Source organism: Haemaphysalis longicornis, unplaced genomic scaffold, assembly GCF_048455015.1.
Source record: "Haemaphysalis longicornis isolate Haplotype H1 unplaced genomic scaffold, Haemaphysalis longicornis Haplotype H1 scaffold_5, whole genome shotgun sequence".
In the NCBI taxonomy this organism is placed as follows: domain Eukaryota; kingdom Metazoa; phylum Arthropoda; class Arachnida; order Ixodida; family Ixodidae; genus Haemaphysalis; species Haemaphysalis longicornis.
The window spans coordinates 178,016,290-178,034,016 of record NW_027526385.1 but is presented as its reverse complement, the minus strand read 5'-3'; the positions used below and the strand labels follow the sequence as shown (position 1 = coordinate 178,034,016).

General features: G+C 46.4%; 1 protein-coding gene across 1 annotated transcript in view; it reads right to left on the bottom strand.

The window, feature by feature from the left end:
- The window catches only part of LOC144140020 (monocarboxylate transporter 14-like), a 77,478-nt gene that overhangs the window by 11,717 nt on the left and 48,034 nt on the right, over positions 1–17,727 (bottom strand). Inside the window, exon 3 of the mRNA XM_077672233.1 lies at positions 8,728–9,012. Coding sequence (XP_077528359.1) covers positions 8,728–9,012 — 285 coding nt within the window. The remainder of the gene's footprint in view (positions 1–8,727; positions 9,013–17,727) is intronic.

Here is a 17,727-nt window from a genome sequence, read left to right as displayed (position 1 = left end):
GTGGTGAAGCAGGGTATTGCACTTTCCTGCTTGAAGTCGGCCATTTCAAAATCGTGTGAGCATTCAATGCCCGAAAGTGTCTTACAGCAGGCGGAGAAGCTAAAAAAATCCGGGTACTCTGATCATGTTATTTCTAGAGCAAGTGAAAAACTGGTAAAGTGGGTAAATTCGGATAGGGAGGCCATACCACCAAAAGAAAAGCCGAAAAACTTTGCCGTGGTGCCCTATGTTCACAAGATGTCACACGGTATAAAACGAGTGGCCGGGCGGTATGACGTAAAAATAGTGTTTTCAGCTCCTAATAAGTTAAGTAAGATCTGCCCAAAAGTGAACAAAAGGGCAGGAAAACGTCAAGGAGCATGTGGTATTAATCACAAAAAGAAGTTCGTCCAATGTGCCACGGGGGTTGTTTATTCCATACCACTTGTATGCGGCAAGGTATACATTGGCCAAACCGGGCGTTGTTTAAATACAAGACTTAAGGAACATAACTATTCGAAAGAAAAACGGGACCTCAGCCACATGTCTTCCCATTGCCGCGCATGCGTTCCTGAATGTACCCCTGAATGTACCCCTGTGTTTGAGCGCACAACCATTTTATTTAGGCATAAGAATCAGCAGACAAGAGAAATTGTCGAGGCCAGACACATTTTAAAAGCTGGTTCAGATTGTATTAGTCACCCATCTATTGCCTTGCTTAGTCGCGAAGTCGCCTACATAGATGGGCACTAAACATGAATTTGAAGCCTCTTCAGGGCATGCGTGGTGAAGAGGGGGAGGATATTTCATGTGTGATGGTGTTATTGTCGCGGAATTATCTGTCATTCGTGTGCTTCTGAGTTTTTTATTTTTATTTGTGTGTACAGCCGATAGCGCTGAGAATGTGACGTATGTGGGGCGCCTGGGTATTTAATGTTCTGATTTTTGTAACAATAAACCAGTTGTGAGTCTGCGCTTGTGGTGTCTTCAGTGTGTTCACGTCCTCGTTAATTTGCGCGCAGTTTGATTTTTAAGATGCGTCAATACCAACTCGCCCAACTTTCGACTCTTTTATTTGTGCCTCCCTTCCAAACCGACCTTTGCTTGCGTGGTAAATCCACGATACTTTCTGTCTCTGCGAAGCCGAACGTCGCAAAACTTGAAATTGGCATAAGCGAGATAACGGTTTGATGAAGGTGAGGAGCATAAAAAGGGGTAATATATAATTTAGAAGGCCCATAATCTAAACCATGATGACGGTAAGAAAAAGTGAAAATGACGATGCGAAAATATGTGTCGGAGACATGTATGGAGGCCTACAGGAGTAATATGCGCATTTATAATTACAGAAGCAACAAACCACCTTAACGTTAACGGCGAATGTGTAGGGCATACAAAGGCGAAGAAGAACACAAAACGGAAGATTACAATCCCCCTTAGTGGGTACGCGCCAATACCGTAAAGGATAAAAGCAAGACCAAAACGACGCAAGAAGAAAAGAACGACGACGATAATAATAAGAGCGCACAGTCGCCTCACTGGAGGCCTGCAGAACAGGACGTAATCGCCAAAGACCAACCCTTACAGCGAAAGCTTCGCCGACTTGGTAATACATTGCATCGGCGGGGAGCGTGGATTGACACGGGGACAAGCGAAGAAAACAAAAAACATAGACGAGGCGTCTCGTCTGTTCTTTTTTCTTCCCTTCTCCCCGCTTCCCGCCGATGCCACCATTACACCTGGAGGGTGGCTCAGCTTTAAATAAACTGAGGTGCTCTCAACCGCAAGAGATAAGAAAACACCGCACTTAGCACCCAAAGTATTGAACCATTTTTCATGTAGTGTTGCCTCTCAGCCCTTTTCACGCTGGGTGCTTCGAGCCAGAACCTAGTAGACCAATTTTCAACGACTCTGTTCGATACCATAAGCTTTTACTTTCAAGGGTAAATTAGTAAAAAAAAACTTTCCAATTAGTTTTGCCTAGTTTGTCAGACTGCTGCTTCTTGACGTACGTCTGATGGCTTCAATTGCTGCAGTACCAGAATCGTGTCTGAAGCACGAGAAGCTGTTACACTTAACGTTGTGAGATCCAATTGTCCCGCAGTATGAATATTAGGGCAATTATTATTTATATTATTTCAATGTCCCACAATGCTGCAATTATCACAAAATGTCTGTGTGGCCGTGAAAGCAGTGAAAGAAATTAGTCTACATAAAACTTTTAAATACTTCAGCGGTAGGCTTCCCATCGAAATTATCCCTGCTAACCAGTTTCCACTTCAGAGCTGCACCCGTTTTGCCCTTCATAACAATGTTTTACTTCCTAAAGCTCAAACTAATTATGGTAAACAAGCTGTTCATTTTTCTGCTGCTTACGAATGGAACTGTTTGCCTCACTTGACAAAAAGTGCTTCAAATATTTTTTCTTTCAAAAATAGCTTACGTGCTCATCTTCAGTCAATTTGAGTTCATTTTGTTTGCGTTTATCACATGTTTTGTTTGCTTTTTACTTTGATTGTGCAATCTCAGTTTTGTAATATATGTTTTGTCGGTTTCAACATAATACTGTAACCACTGTTTGTTAAAACTTTTACTTGTTGATGCTTGTTTTATAGGAGGTCCCCCTGCAGTCATTGACTTCGGGACTTCCTCCTGTATATACCCATTGTATGTTGTTTCTTTGTGTTAAATAAACCACCATTGAATCGAAAACTGAGATGCCAGAAAAACTTCACTGATGGTTAGTGGCAGCATGCCGCATGGTTAGCAGTAGCATCATTTGGGTATAGTAACATTCAAGCGGACCATAGAATAATTACACCTTTAGAACAATTAAACGCATTTTAGTACGCCAGAGGAAATACTTCTGGCTACAAGAAACACTGTATACAAGTAACGAATAAAATCCCCCAGGTATATTTTTCTTCAACAATGCGGTTAAGGTCTATCCCAATAATATGAACAGCCAACCGTACAAGCAAAATTAACGTTTTTACCAGTGGTAGAATTTATTTCTTTGTTGAGTTTACTCAAATCATTGTGTTCCGAAGCCGCCAAAGCCAGAAAGTTTTTAAATATTCTACCTTCTCTAGACGCACAGTTTTAAATGTAGTGTTTCGGATCGGTGATTGGATTATTTCCGGGCATCTTACCAGCTGGTCAGGTATCCCCGCATTGCGAAACTGTAAAAGCTCACCAGAAATAAACATTGTTACATGACAACAACGTACGTACGTCCTTCCAAAAAAGATTATAGCATCAACGTTTCTCTCACTGTTGCTAATGTTGACCTCACGCGTGTTTTTTTTTTTTTTTTACTGATATTGTTGGAGCCGCCTGTTAAACTTGCCCAATCTTTTGGAATTATTTGAGGCGGCGCTGTAATTTTAGTGATGAGCATGTAATCGTAAATACTAAAGCGATCTGCGGTTAGAGTCTGGACAGAGAGGGGGAGACGAAGAAAGAAACGCTCATTGCGAGAGAATTTGTGGTGTTGCAGGAGTGGTTCCCTGTTCAGGAGAATTCATGAAATGCCTTAGCACCGGCTGCTTTCTCGATTTGCAGGAGCTGGTTCGAGAAGCACGGACTGAACAGCAGTGTCTCCCACTGGTTATGAGGGTTTGGGATATGCGGGAAAGGGGTGGTAGTTGCTTGTTTTTTTTCTGCATTCTAGGATAATATGTCTGAGTGTACTTGGTTGTTGGAAATATTTGCATTCTGCTGGATACTGGATAAGCTGAAGCACTAGTTTATATGTTCAAATTACATTTTTGCCGTGTGTATGTCCATTACCTCCGTTCTTTTCTATACCCTCAATCTCTACTCCCCACGTTTTCATGTATCCTTCCTCTCGGTTTCGATTCTCCCACCCCCCATGTGTAGGGTAGCCAACCGGACTCTTCTCCGGTTAACCTCCCCGCCTATCCGGTACTGTCTTGTTCTTCTTCACTGCCCCTTACAACGCAATACGGTATCATTTTAGCTTGCGCGATGTTCTCGGTATTTAAAAAAACGGGAATTTAACACACTGGGCTGTTGTCGAGTTTGTCACAGCAAATGGAAACATTCACTGCACAGGGTTTTTGCACTCTGTAAATTTTGAAGCTGTAATTCGCGTTCGATTTTTCAAGGCCACCTAAATCAACTGATGACAACTGTAGGTCCTTTGACCGGTGCACACATTTGGTTTCCTGCATGTGTTGAACACTTTTCAATACTCTGTCGTATCACAAGCGTAGGCGTTTGTATTTTAAGTCTAAAAATGTGCATGTGTTGTGGACAGAAACGTCCGGTATACCAGCACAATTCCTCCTTGGTGACACATAGGTTTTGTGGTGTGAATTAGGAGTGAACAACCAGAACAACCGCCTTCGCAACACTTTAAAGAAGATCGTCGATGTTACAAAATCGCTGCAACGAAACTCTGTATTCATCTACTTGTAGTAATTCTTCGCATTTTGCAAATAATACCTGTTTCTTGTATGTTCCTTGCCATAGTTCTGTCGATTATTTTACTTCGAGGCGCGCGACGAATGCCTCAAAGTTAGTGACTCGGCTGTTCACGAGGAGTGATTGTTACCTGGCTTTAATATTACCCTTTCAATATGACAATGTCTCATTGTGCAAACGGGCGGCTTGTTAAGGTCGGCGTGGGCTAGAATATGCGGTGCTCAAGTAAAGAAATTTCTTTCGTAGTCTAATCACAGGCCGCATAAAAGCTCCCGAAGTTGCGCATTTGTATGTATGTATGTATGTATGTATGTATATATATATATATATATATATATATATATATATATATATATATATATATATATATATATATATATATATATATATATATATATATATCAAAGTTGCAGTCCTTATTGCCAGTGCTGCTTGGCGTTTTAACAGTGTTTTATAGTGCCGAATAAGGTATGATTCCTTTTTTTATGCAGGAATAAAATAATTGAAAATTCAAGTCGAGAAAAAATGCGCCGTTTTTTCCGGGAAGCGGGAATCGAACCCACAACCTCCGCATAACGCGTGCGGTGCTCTACCATTGAGCTAGTTCCGCGGCGACTCCCCTCTCGACTATAGCGCGGGGTTTTGTAGTTACGACTGCTCAGAGCCCGGTCAACTAGCGCCGCCCCTCGACCACCGCGGGAAGACGTAGAACGTCTTTTTCCCAGCGGCCGCACGTAAGACGTGGTCGGAAGTCGGGCATAGCCAAAGGCATTTCAGACTGCTGAAACCAGAACCCTCGTAATGCATTTTGTAGAACAGAGACGTACGGGACGAGGGATTCCGTAAGGACACATATCAAAGTTGCAGTCCTTATTGCCAGTGCTGTTTGGCGTTTTAACAGTGTTTTATAGTGCCGAATAAGGTATGATTGCTTTTTTTTTATGCGGATATAAAATAATTGAAAATTCAAGTCGAGAAAAAATGCGCCGTTTTTTCCGGAAGCGGGAATCGAACCCACAACCTCCGCATAACGCGTGCGACTCTGTTCTACAAGGTTAGGTTAGGTTAGGTATAACTTTATTGTTGCCTGCAAAACGACGGTTTGTACTCGCCGCGACGCGGGCCTGGCGTCGACCTAGGGTTTGCTGTTACTCTGCACAGCGCCAACGCACCCCGTTGCCGGGTCGCCTGGTCTGTGTTTTTCGAGCGCACCCCGGGCCTGCTCTGTTCTACAAAATGCATTGCGAGGGTTCTGGTTTCAGCAGTCTGAAATGCCTTTGGCTATCCCGACTTCCGACCACGTCTTACGTGCGGCCGCTGGGAAAAAGACGTTCTACGTCTTCCCGCGGTGGTCGAGGGGCGGCGCTAGTTGACCGGGCTCTGAGCAGTCGTAACTACAAAACCCCGCGCTATAGACGAGAGGGGAGTCGCCGCGGAACTAGCTCAATGGTAGAGCACCGCACGCGTCTTATTCATCATTTCGCGCTTACAATACCAAAAAATCTGGAGTTTTTCACCGAGGATTTCATGGATTAGAAGGAGGAGGAAAGAAGCGTTCACTGGAGCGTAAAATGCTAGTGTGGGTGGCCTTCGCAGTCCCGATAGCCGCGAGTCGTGGCAGCCGCTCTTGCACGAGACACAACGTTAACCTCCCTCTCTAGCCGTAAAAATTTGTTACCATGCATTCTCATTGGGCCAGACAACGCGTAAGGTCCTTGCACTGCCGTGCAACAGCTGGTAGGCGGGGCAGTGTACCGGTAACAGCTTTTAAAAGCACGTGCCACGCACCACTGTACAGTGGAAAGCGCTACGGTATGAGAATAAATCAGGCGAAATAAAAAAAAAACTTAGGTAGATATTAAAACTGTCCGGATAAGCCTTCCCTAACAAGTATAAAAGCATCCGCCAATTGAAGAGTAACCTCCTGTTTGTCTCTTATCCTGACACCAAAAACGTGCGGAGTTCAACTAAGGACAGCAGTGCTAGTAGGCAACTAACAAACAGTTAGTATGGGAGGCACAAGCGAAAGCGACGTGGTTGAATCTGCATAAAAAATTCTATGTAAATTTGTATCCGCAAGTGATATGAAAGCACTTTATTCGAATGACATTTGTGTTGCTTTCAAAACTATGAAAAGTTGGGTGACTTGGTTAAAATTCACAACTGTCCGAAGAAACAGCAGGAAAGACGGGGAGCGTGTAGAAGGGAATGGCAGATGGGGGGAATCGCCGCGTCCTTGAACCGCGTCCTTCTGCTCGCACCTCGCGCTTTTGGTATGTATTTCCGCCCAATATAGCTGCTTACTTTTACGTATCTTGAAGCTATTATGTCAGGTATTGTTTCCAACGCCATTCATTTTCGGCATTGGTCAGTAGACGCACTTGGAAATGAAGCAAAGATGGCTGCCAGTAAAAAAGCCCGAGGACACCAAAGCACTTGTTGTGAATGCGAAAACATAAATTTCCCGTTGAGCGCTTGGCATGCCTTGCTTCGCCTGCCTTTGTGCAAGGGAGTTCTAGTGTTATACGGTTGGAGGCACTATGCTTTGCGATCCTTCCTAACTCTTTCCAATGGCTTCTATATGTTTCTCGTGTGGTGCACCGTTTCCGATTCCTGTAACGGGATAGCTGACGACGGTACTGAATTCGTCCGCTTGTCTATTCGATCATTCGGCTGCGTGCTTCCTCTCTCTTCCTCTGTAGTGTACTGGAGTGAAGCGGAGTGGAATACACTTCTTAATGGATAGCTTGAAGCCACAAAGTGGAAAAGGCAATTACTGGTTTGGTCGAAACCTTTTCCGTACTGCCGAGGCAAAAAGCTCGCAGTGTGGAACGTCTCGGACTATGAACGTTTCCGAAGGGGCTAACTTTTGCTACTGGAGAGTATGAAATACCGCGAGAGTATGGAATACCTCGTACCTCGAGGTATGAACCATTTCCGAAGGATGCATTTCTGTTGCACACGACGGACGCCTCCTTTCATTCTCAAAAGGCCGATTAAGGCTTTCTCTTTGAAGGAGTACGGACACGAAATTTCAAACCTGGGATAACTATGTAAAAGGCTTCCTTTGTACGTGGTGATATCTCCCAGCCTGCTTCAAGAGTAACCGTCCAGTATAACATGTTTCAAATACATTTTAATATCTGTTTATTATTTTCGCGCACAAGGAAGCACCCAACGGATACCCTTTCGCAATTGGCATCAGCATGACGCCATCTGCTCCTCTTGGCCCCAAACTGCCGACGAGGGCTTCCGTGACGTGGTCAGCGCCCTTGCTGTGATTGGCGCTCGTTGCTCCTCCGTGTGTACCCACGTCACGGTTTTGGGACTGATGTCATGGTGCCCGGCGCGTGGAGATGGGGATACCACGGCGGTCCGTACGCTCGCGCGCATCCACACCGGCAGTGATGCGAAGAGAACGGTGACGTCACGAGCACCTTCCTGTCATGGCGGCCGCTTGGTGTTTGCATATTCGAAAACAAAAATGACACGCGTAAATGAGGCTGTAAATTATTATTTACGCTGCTGTCGGCCATCTAATGTGTCATTCTATGATTAGTCGGCTGGTAGGTATCCATAACAGTGAAAAAAACTTGACACGAAAATTTTGTGTCAGTGCTCCTTTAACAGGTTAATTGTACATTCAAGTGTTATCACTGATTTGTGACTTAAACGTTTTCTTAGCAAAGAGGACTCTACCTCACGTGTTCAAAATTAAACAGTCTAAGGTAGGGGTTGGCAACATGCGGCCCCCCGAGGAGTATTAAGCGGCCCACGGCATGACGTCAGAACCCCCTTCCCTCACCTTGTCCGTTCCAATCAGAACGCCGACATGACAGTTTTGAGCTCAAATAGCTTTACACAGTAATAAAGAGGGATCGCTCCCTGTTGAAATTGCTCTATATCAGCACACTTAGCCAGATCATTGTCGATTATTGCAAATAGTATTGCTAATTCGCCAAACGTCTTCCCTTTGACTGCAAAGCCCCCCCCCCCCCCCGATTTGCTATTCGGCCCCCTCCCTCTCGGCTTTATGCAATTGACTCCGCCCTCCACCTCAAAAGGTTGCCGACCCCTGGTCTAAGAGATACAGCCTGAGCTAAATTTCCAGTCTTCCAAAGCTTAATGCGGTAACGCTCCTGCAAAAGCGCTTTCTGAAGTAGTTGAGTATCAAAGTATATAGTTCAAGCACATCAACTGCAGCCCTACTCTGCCGGAGTGTAGCAGACAACAAGAGAATGAGTCCTCAAGCTGACGTCACTAGTCAGACGGCTTCATCAAAAGTCGCACTGCTGATACCTGCAATAGCCATCACGGCAGCCTTGAGATTCGTTGGCCAGGCCGCAGTTTCGCGGCTGGCGCCGAAGTCCTCCATGAAGTACACGTACAGAAGGCCAGCCGTCACTAACATGCTCTGCGTGAACACCACAGCGCCACTCATGGCCACGGCAAGAACCCACTCTTTGTCCACATCGAAGGGTGCTGGCGGGACAGCGCGTTCAGTCTTGCAGGGGTGAATACTGCCCTTCATAGGAATTTGAAGACCGGCGCAGTCGAGGGGTAGCGGAGTCGAGGGCGGTTCTTCTGAAAAAAAAGAAAAAAAAACGAGCGAACGAATTGGTTTCTAATGTTAGGAAACCTGCGGCATCACTTCTGCGGAAGTGATGCCGCAGGGAGCTGACCTACCCTATGGGGTATGTCGGCGCCCGTGCTTTGGCTAGCCTTATCTGGTTCCCAACTTACTTCCTTTCCTGCCCCATAGGCCTTCCGCAAATTATGAGGGCCGCACTGAACAGAGAAAGGCTCTTTCTTTAAAGGGGCCATAAAACAAACTACAACATTCTACAGCTGCAGAAAATCTCCAAACAGAACTTTTGAAAGAAGTTCTGTTTGGTGCTCTTTGCCCCAGCTGGCCTTGCGCCGTAAATATCCAACAACCATCATCGTCAGTTTGAAATAAGTAGCCTCTGCTATCGCACTCAACTCCATCCTAGTCACAAAAGGAGTTCTTTTAACCGAAAAAAAAACCGCAATGAATAGAAAAAAGCTTCAACTTTTGCCCTACAGTGAAGTGGTATAGACAGGAGTGACGTATTTTGTGCAAGTATTAAAAACATAGTTATCGCTGTGCTGACACCACGTTAGCATTCAAGTGATACAAGAGGCCCCAATAGAATAACCCAGTCATATTTCTGGGCGGAGGCTCAGGTCTGTGGCCGCTATACACACAGGCAAGTTTCGGTGACGTCATAGAGAAACCACTGGCAAGGGCGTCGCCACTACTACTACATACGTTTTCCTCAGTACCTCCACCGTTTGCTTGAAGATTACGCTAAGTTCGCGCCATTGTTATCGGGGTTAAGCAGTCTTTTTAACTAAAAAAACTTCTGCTTTGTCTTTACGACCCTTTAAATGCGGACGTTTCCAGAAGTAGAGTAGCTCTTACGAGGCACAGTAGCCACTAGTTGGTGTAAAATTTTAAGGCATGCAGCGCTTATCATCTGCTCATCATTGTTATCAGCAAATAGTTGATTGTGAAGTCGCAGGTGCACTCGTGGGGAAACTTTCTATGTTACTGAAATTTTATGACCCATCTGAGACGTGCAATTTTGAATTGGATGTAAACTGCCGTTTGCGTTCCACCTAAACTATGCTGGGTACATTACATAAAACTTCGAAAATAATGTAGCATAGTGAGGTTAAGGCAAGCATGACAAATTAATCAGTATTTCTCTCTAAACCATCTCGGTATGCTTAAACGGTGCAAAACTCTTGTAGACCGTAGTGCTTAGTTATCCGGTTAAACCCGTCTCGGAGAGACTCCGGCCTCGAAATCCGGTTATCCGGACAACCAGATATTCACCAACACGTAATCAGTATAGGCGGTTTCAATAGCCGCTTAACTGGATATTTGAATATTCGAACGGCTGTGTGTGAAATATGACCACTGGAAAGGGGGTCGCCACTACTACATACGCCTGAGCAATGGGACCCATATTTAGTGGAATAGCCATGGAAAAGAATCGGCTTCAAAAAAGCGACGACGAGACGGTGACGCCATAAAATGGGCGCCTAGGAGCCTGCTCGGGTTCGCAAAGATATCTTTCGAATAAAAAACATATCCCGATATCAGAATATCCGGATACAAGACCAGTCAACAAGGTACGCTAACCGATCCGGTTAGCGTACCATGTTATCTGGTTATCCGATCCGGTTATCCGGTTATCCGGGATTCAAATTCCAGTAATCGGTGAATCGAATAACCAGATAACCGGTTTTGCCGCAAACCCATTTCGGTATCGCCCCTCCAGTACACATGGTATTTTACAGAGACCGTTGTATACACGACAGCGACACTGACGGCTGACTTGTCCTTCGCTTATCGCCGCCAAAAAAGCATTAATCTTTTTAAAGCGATTCCGCTACGCGTTGTAGACCGTGGACCTTTTAGCAAATTACTCTCCAGCGCAGCCGAGTTTCATGTACCTGAAGAATGTAGTTTTGAAAAATCCTCGCGAATTGAAATTTCCTACATGCATTTCTAGTAGCATGGCCCCTGAAGATATCTATTACCCAAGTTGTAGTAAGCTTCGTTTATTTATAGTTCCACTGTGCTCGTTGATGTATCGGGCTGAATAACAAGCCACCTTATCTAATTTGTGAAGCAGTTTATGAGCTTTTCTATTGTGTTTCTTTATTTTGTGTTCCTATTGTGTTTCTTTTTTTTTCCTTCCACGAAAATACTTTTGTGCAGTGTTGTTCGTGGTTATCGACTTTTGTTGTTGTTGTTGTTGCACGCAGTGATTACTGTATTGATATCTATGCTCGGGGTTCATGCGTATCCCTTTTGTATTTTGGATTTCAGCAGCTATGCCAGTAATGTCACTTTCCCCTGCTGCCGCCTTGCACTGTAAGGACCGGGGGCATGCCAAGCTGCGCACGCAGCTTCTTCCCCTCTGCCCTACCCACCCAAACTGGGAAAAATCCTCCCGTATATTCTGCTCGACCGGTGAAACGCTTCCATAACCGAGACGAGCTTTCCGCATTTCCAATCATTGTTCCCAGTTGCAGGGTTAACACGTTCAGAAATTCGAGTGCGCGTTTCCTGTGAAATGCACCGCGCAACCATGCACATTCATGATTGCGTAAGATGGCTGTAACTCTCGTTATAACATATGTGTAGTAAACAAATTAGGAGATTCCTTCCAGGAGGGAGGGAGGATGGATCTGCCTTTAATGATGAAGAGAAGTCAGCCGAGCTTGGCTTGCTAGTACTCCACATGAACATGAGAGGTGCGACAATGAAAGAAGAGAAGACACAAAAATTCATACAAAAACTAACAAACGCAAATAAGCACACAGAAACTGACAGACGCAGGAACACGCACACAGCACACGCACAGCAGTAAAGTTAAGAAAAATGTTCACAGGGCTTCGTTCAGGCCGGAGTCGCAGAGAAATAACCCCAAGGCCCTCGTACTCCGTGTTGCCACGGCAGTTCAGTGCTGTGGACCTATGACGTCGCAAAGTTTCAGTGGTGGGTCAACACGCAGTCCCAAAGTTGCCTTCAGGGTTATGCGCGGGGTGTCATTAACTGGGACACACACACAGTACATGTTCTATTTCCTCACGAACACTGCAAGCGTGACAGCGAGGGCAGGCAACTCGGCGCGCCTTGTGCAAGTAGTGCCTGGTAAAAGCAACGCTGAGGTGAATGCGGTGACCAATTGCTTCGCCGCACTTTCCCAGGCCACGCGGCATTCGGAAAGTGCAGGCGGGATCAGCTCTGTAGAATGGCTGATAATTTTTAATCCATCCGTTCATATTGAGAGTTGTAACTGCCGCGTCGCAGAGTACGCAAGCGTCGCGGCGTCACGTCGACTGATAGGAATCGGGATGATGACAGGACTGGTTGTGGGCAGGGCAAACTGTTTCGTCGGCTACCACATTCCTATTCACCCCACTGTCCAGGTACCCGTTGTAGCATTACGCCTTGAAGCAAGCGGGCAGCCTGTGTATGTATGGTGTGTATTTCGCGGGCAGATCTTCCCGTGGAAATTATGATATTTGTGAAGCGCCTGTCGTGAATCTGAAACATTACCCACACAGAAGCTTTTTCCAACAATGTACTGCAAAGCAGAGCGCAAATCAGCAAACTCTGAGGTCGTCAATGTTGTTTTGCGGCTTAACCTGGCCGAAATTGTGGTCCGCGGCAATGGGACCCATATTCCGACCGTAGATGAGGTGGCCGTCACCGATACATCGGTTTAAATATGCTTGTGGTTAAGGTAGCAATTCCAAATGTGCTCTAGAGTAAACAACTTTGGAGCTGGAATCGGCAACGTGGTACTGCTGACGTCCAGTATTGTGGTGACAATTCGCCAAGGGGAATACATCCAGGGCGGGAGATGAAGCGGCGCGGGATACTTCTGACACAAGGGTGGTAGATTGTCTCGTACCTCTCGTAGAGTGTCTCGTAGAGTGTCTCGTACTCAACGGATGTACAGGAACCCTAGTCGCCAGCCGTAGAATTGTGGAAACTGTTTCTCCTTGACCAGCACGCTGGGTGAAAAGTGCCTAGACTGTCGTATGGTCCCCAGCGTAGAAGTTGTCTTATAAAGGCCAAGACAATACTGCAGAGATCGGGCCTGCATACTTTCTAACAGCCTTTGTCTTGAAGGAGGCTGTATCGGAGCTGTATCGGAGCAGGGCTTCGCAGAGTGCTGTGTAAAGACGTAGGAGGGGCCCAACAGAACCGCCTTCTGAGCTGCTGGTCAGCATGCGCAACGCCTGAGCAAAGGAGCCCAGCTTCTCGTTCAGGAGACAAACGTGTGGGAACCCCGTCATCAAGCTATTCTCAGGGTACACGAAGCATTATCAGTTGCGTAAATACACCTGCCATCGGGAATCAGCAGTCCTGACAAGTCTGTATATACAGCTACAATGAGTTTGTTTCCGCGGGCTTCAACTCACAGCAAGGCATACTTCGTCGAAGCGAATCAGGACGCATGCTCAAGAACAAAAAATTCCCCGCATTTCCCCGAGGGGAAGAATGTGAAAGTGCGAATGCATAAGTTGAATTTGCGCGGTTCGGTAATGTTCGCTAAAGAGAGATCACACACAACTACAAAGAAAGAAAGATGCATTTATTCACAGACACCTATTTGTGTTGTCGTTGTACTTGATTGCTAGAGCGGATCTCAGCTTTGAAATTTCGTGTCAGTACTCCTTTAAGCGGGTGCATTAGCCCTTCTCACGCCCGATTCCTGGCCAATCCCCCACGTGGGTATGTGCCATGTCAGCGGCCAGGCAGCGCGCGCCCATCTCCCCCCGTTGCCAAAGAAGACGAGGAGATTCCTGGCCAATCCCCCGCGTGGGTATGTGCCATGTCAGCGGCCAGGCAGCGCGGGGTGCATTAGCCCTTCTCACGCCCGATTCCTGGCCAATCCCCCACGTGGTTATGTGTCATGTCAGCGGCCAGGCAGCGCGCGCCCATCTCCCCCCGTTGCCAAAGAAGACGAGGAGATTCCTGGCCAATCCCCCACGTGGGTATGTGCCATGTCAGCAGCCAGGCAGCGCGCGCCCATCTCCCCCCGTTGCCAAGGAAGCCGAGGAGCGCGCGCACCCGCAGCTGTTGCTATGCGGACGGCGGCGGAATGCGGACGGCGGCGGACGCTTCAGGCTCCTTTAAGAAGTGCATTAGCACTTAAAATTCAAGGCCATTCCGCCCAGCGAATGCGGATGTCCTGTGGAGCTTTAAAGTGACTGCCACTTAGTAGCGATGGTCTAACGGCTTTGTTGTCGCTATGATTGCACTGATTGACCCGCTCGCAACTGTGGACACACTCTTGGCCAATGTCCAACCGACACACGTACGCCGCGGAGTGGTCGGTTAGGCCAGGTGAGTGTGGCATCACAAGCCAAATGTCTCCAACACGAAATGTGTAAAGCACTCCCTCTTCGGTCCCGACTCATCTGCGCTGAAATCACCCACTACGACCACAGGGGTAGTGTCATCGCAACTAACCATGGCCTGAAGACACCGAAGCAATTCTTAACGGCTCTGACTGCAAAGTGTTTATTAGCCCATTGAACGCCTGAGACACTCTACTTGCACCCCTGCTCTCGAAGGACTTCGTCACCTCTTGGTTTGACACACTCTGCTTCGCGATTCGCTCCCCCTTTACGCCTTCGAATGGCTTCGATCTGTCTCCTACGAGTTGCGCCGCTGCTCATTCCCTTTCGCTACTGCCGTTGTTTACTGCTTTATTAACTGGTAAGGATGCACTGCGGCTTTGCGAGATTTACGCCGAACCGCAACTGAACCGGAACGTAATGAATTTACCCGAACTTGAACTCTAACTGAACCCGTATTTCTTTCAGTTCGACACACTGCGAAAAAGGTACGGAAAAGTAGCCGAATACACATGGGCTGCGGAAACTCGCAGATCCATTGCTGAATCTTGAAGAATGTGTGGGCACCTCATTTCAGGCTCGGCTCGGCTCGGCTCGATGCGCCCGCCTTGCTCCAGCTTTAGAACTCTTCAACGCGGAGTTTCCCGGCAGACCAATCGTACACCGTGCCAACAGTGCACTGCGTTCTAACCGCTAGAGTGGTCCCGTTTCATCGCTGCAGCAGCGGCATTGGCCTCATCGCCCCTTCCGTTTTTCACGAGTATCAACATTCTGTAGCCGTCACTTCTATTTCGTACTTTTTTGCACCTACTCTGCGCTGCACTGCCTTCGCACTCGATGTCACACCGCCTACAAGCGGTGACGGGAAGCAAGACAACAAACGCGACAGGCAACAAACGCAGCGCCACTGCAGGACGCCGCCGGCTCGACTTGGCGCCACCCCCCTCCGCTACTGTTGTGTCACGCTCTGTTCTTTTAACGCTGTATCCACAGGCCCATAGCACAGCTTTTCGCCGAAATGCTCCATCTGTGACTACGCTATAATAAAAAAATTCCTCTGGGCACCTGAGTGCGCTCACGTGGTTTGGAGGGCAAAACCTTGCAGTACCCATTAATAACTTTTGTACTGCTACATAGTATTCGGGTCTCTTTTTTCCCTTTCGTTTCTTTTTCTTTTGGCATAAATTACTTACACCAACTTAGTTCTTTTCTGCTATGCCGGTTACACTCCCTTTCTTCGCTTTCGTTTCTACGTCTTACTGCACGAATTACGAAAGAAAGAATACTGGCACACGCCGGAGCCTCCTAGGATCATGGATCCGCGTGGTTGGTGGGCACCCGCACTACTCACGTGCCATCAATTCAGTTGTCACGCGGCACGCACTATGCTATAACTTTTGCGTTTCCAATTCACAGTTTCTTTAATTGTGTGAAGCGGGCAAATTACTACCTCAAAGCTCCCGATTCCAGGTCAACAATCCCCCAAGTGGGCATGTTCCACGAAGAAAGGAACGACAACAACGCTTCTACCGCTCACAACGTGCTGGGTAGCACAGAAGTAATCAAGAAAACAAAGGGGGGAAAACGGTGGGATAGCGCATTCGGTTGAGCATCAGGCTGCTGTGGTTGTAACCCGGGTTCAAATCTCACCGAATAGCGGCGGCCATTTTGTTGACCGGATAACAACGACGGCGCTTTTTTTCGCAGAATGGGGCGATTAAGGTTTTTGCCTGAGAACTCTAACGAGGCAACGGCCACCGTTATACTAACCACCGAGCAGTAAAACATGGCCACCAGCAAAAACCCGTGAGCCGCATTGTTTAGGCTACCTCACACAAAACTTGATGAGAGTGATGTGGCTTGAACAGCGTGAGTTGAGTTGTCAGACACTACGTCGAGCCAATGCCACGAGCCGGCGTTTTTCTTTTTGTAATTTTGAATTTTTATGATCGGCAGCTTGAGCGGACATGTGCTGTTTTGCTTTTATCTCTAATTCAACGACGTCATCATTAAACCGTTTGTTATTTTTATAGTAAAAGCTGTCCAAAGAGAACTGTTATTTACACGAAGGCTGGTACTTTCGGTTACGTGTATATGTTTTGCTAAAAATATGCCTAAGGTTTTCTTTGCGCAAAACTATAGGGCCACGCATTGGCCATGCCACCCGTCTTGGTCGCCTGGAAAATATGGCCTATGTATACTTCGTGTTCACGGTGTTCGTAATGGCAGAGTAATTTTGGAACATGCGCTGAACTGGCTTCAAAGGAGGGGGCACGAACCCATTTTGGTAACACTAAAAAATCGGCACAAACAACCCGGAGAGGTCACCTATAAGGTACTCCAAATTACAACGCCTTATTCAATGTTTGCCAAGAAGGAAAGTTCTATAAAAGAGACGACAAGTTTAACCTCATTCATTTTAATGGATAATAGGTAGTAGCACTTCTGAAACGAATCGCAGGACACCAAATGGCCCGCGGCCGCACGCCACTCGAAACGAAGTGGAGGTAAAACGAGCTGCAATGTCAATTAGCTGTTTAGAATTGCCCCATGCTTTCTTTCTTTTGCAGTGAGGATATGGCTATACATCTACAGACCCATTTATGGCGCAATTATACTATCGGCGTACTCATACGCGCCAATTCACAAACGATAATGTAGTTCATGCGTTACCCCTATTAATGTCTCGATATGACCCTGCTCGAATATGACTCGATGATTTCAATGACCTGGTCGAGATATGACCCTGGTCATGTCGAGCACATTGCCCGAGCGTGATTTCCTGACACTATAACTTCTGCCTACAGTGAGAACGGAGGATTTTTCATTTTTCTGTGTGTTTGGAAGATATCTTTAAAAACCTAGGCCGGTTTTTCTGTCATTCTGTTGGCGTAGTTTTTTTTCTTCATTGTATTTCTGCTGATGTGGAAGTTACCGTTACGAAAAAGAACATTCTGCCCCAGCTGTGCCACAAAGCAGATGTGTACACTGTAAGAACTTTCCCAGCAACTAGCAGAGGTGTCATGTAGCCTTCTTGCATGTCAACATTTTATACCGCAGATGATTTGTTGTGACATTATTTGAATAGAACACGAGCACATTACATAATCAGAGCATTAGCAGTGTTCCGGTGACGAATAATAGTTATTGGATTGAAATTTAACTGACGAAAATATAAGCATCGTGGCTACGTTAAGAGAAACTGTATTTAGAAAATTCAGAGCCCTTCCACTGCTGTGAAAATGGTAGACGTCATCCTTGTCGATCCTCCTTGTCGATCTGCTACTCATCTCCTACTCATCTAATACTTTTTGTCATGGTACAGAAATTCGCAGACGTAATTTGAGCGTTGCGGCAAAACCCTTCCCCTATATTCGTACCATA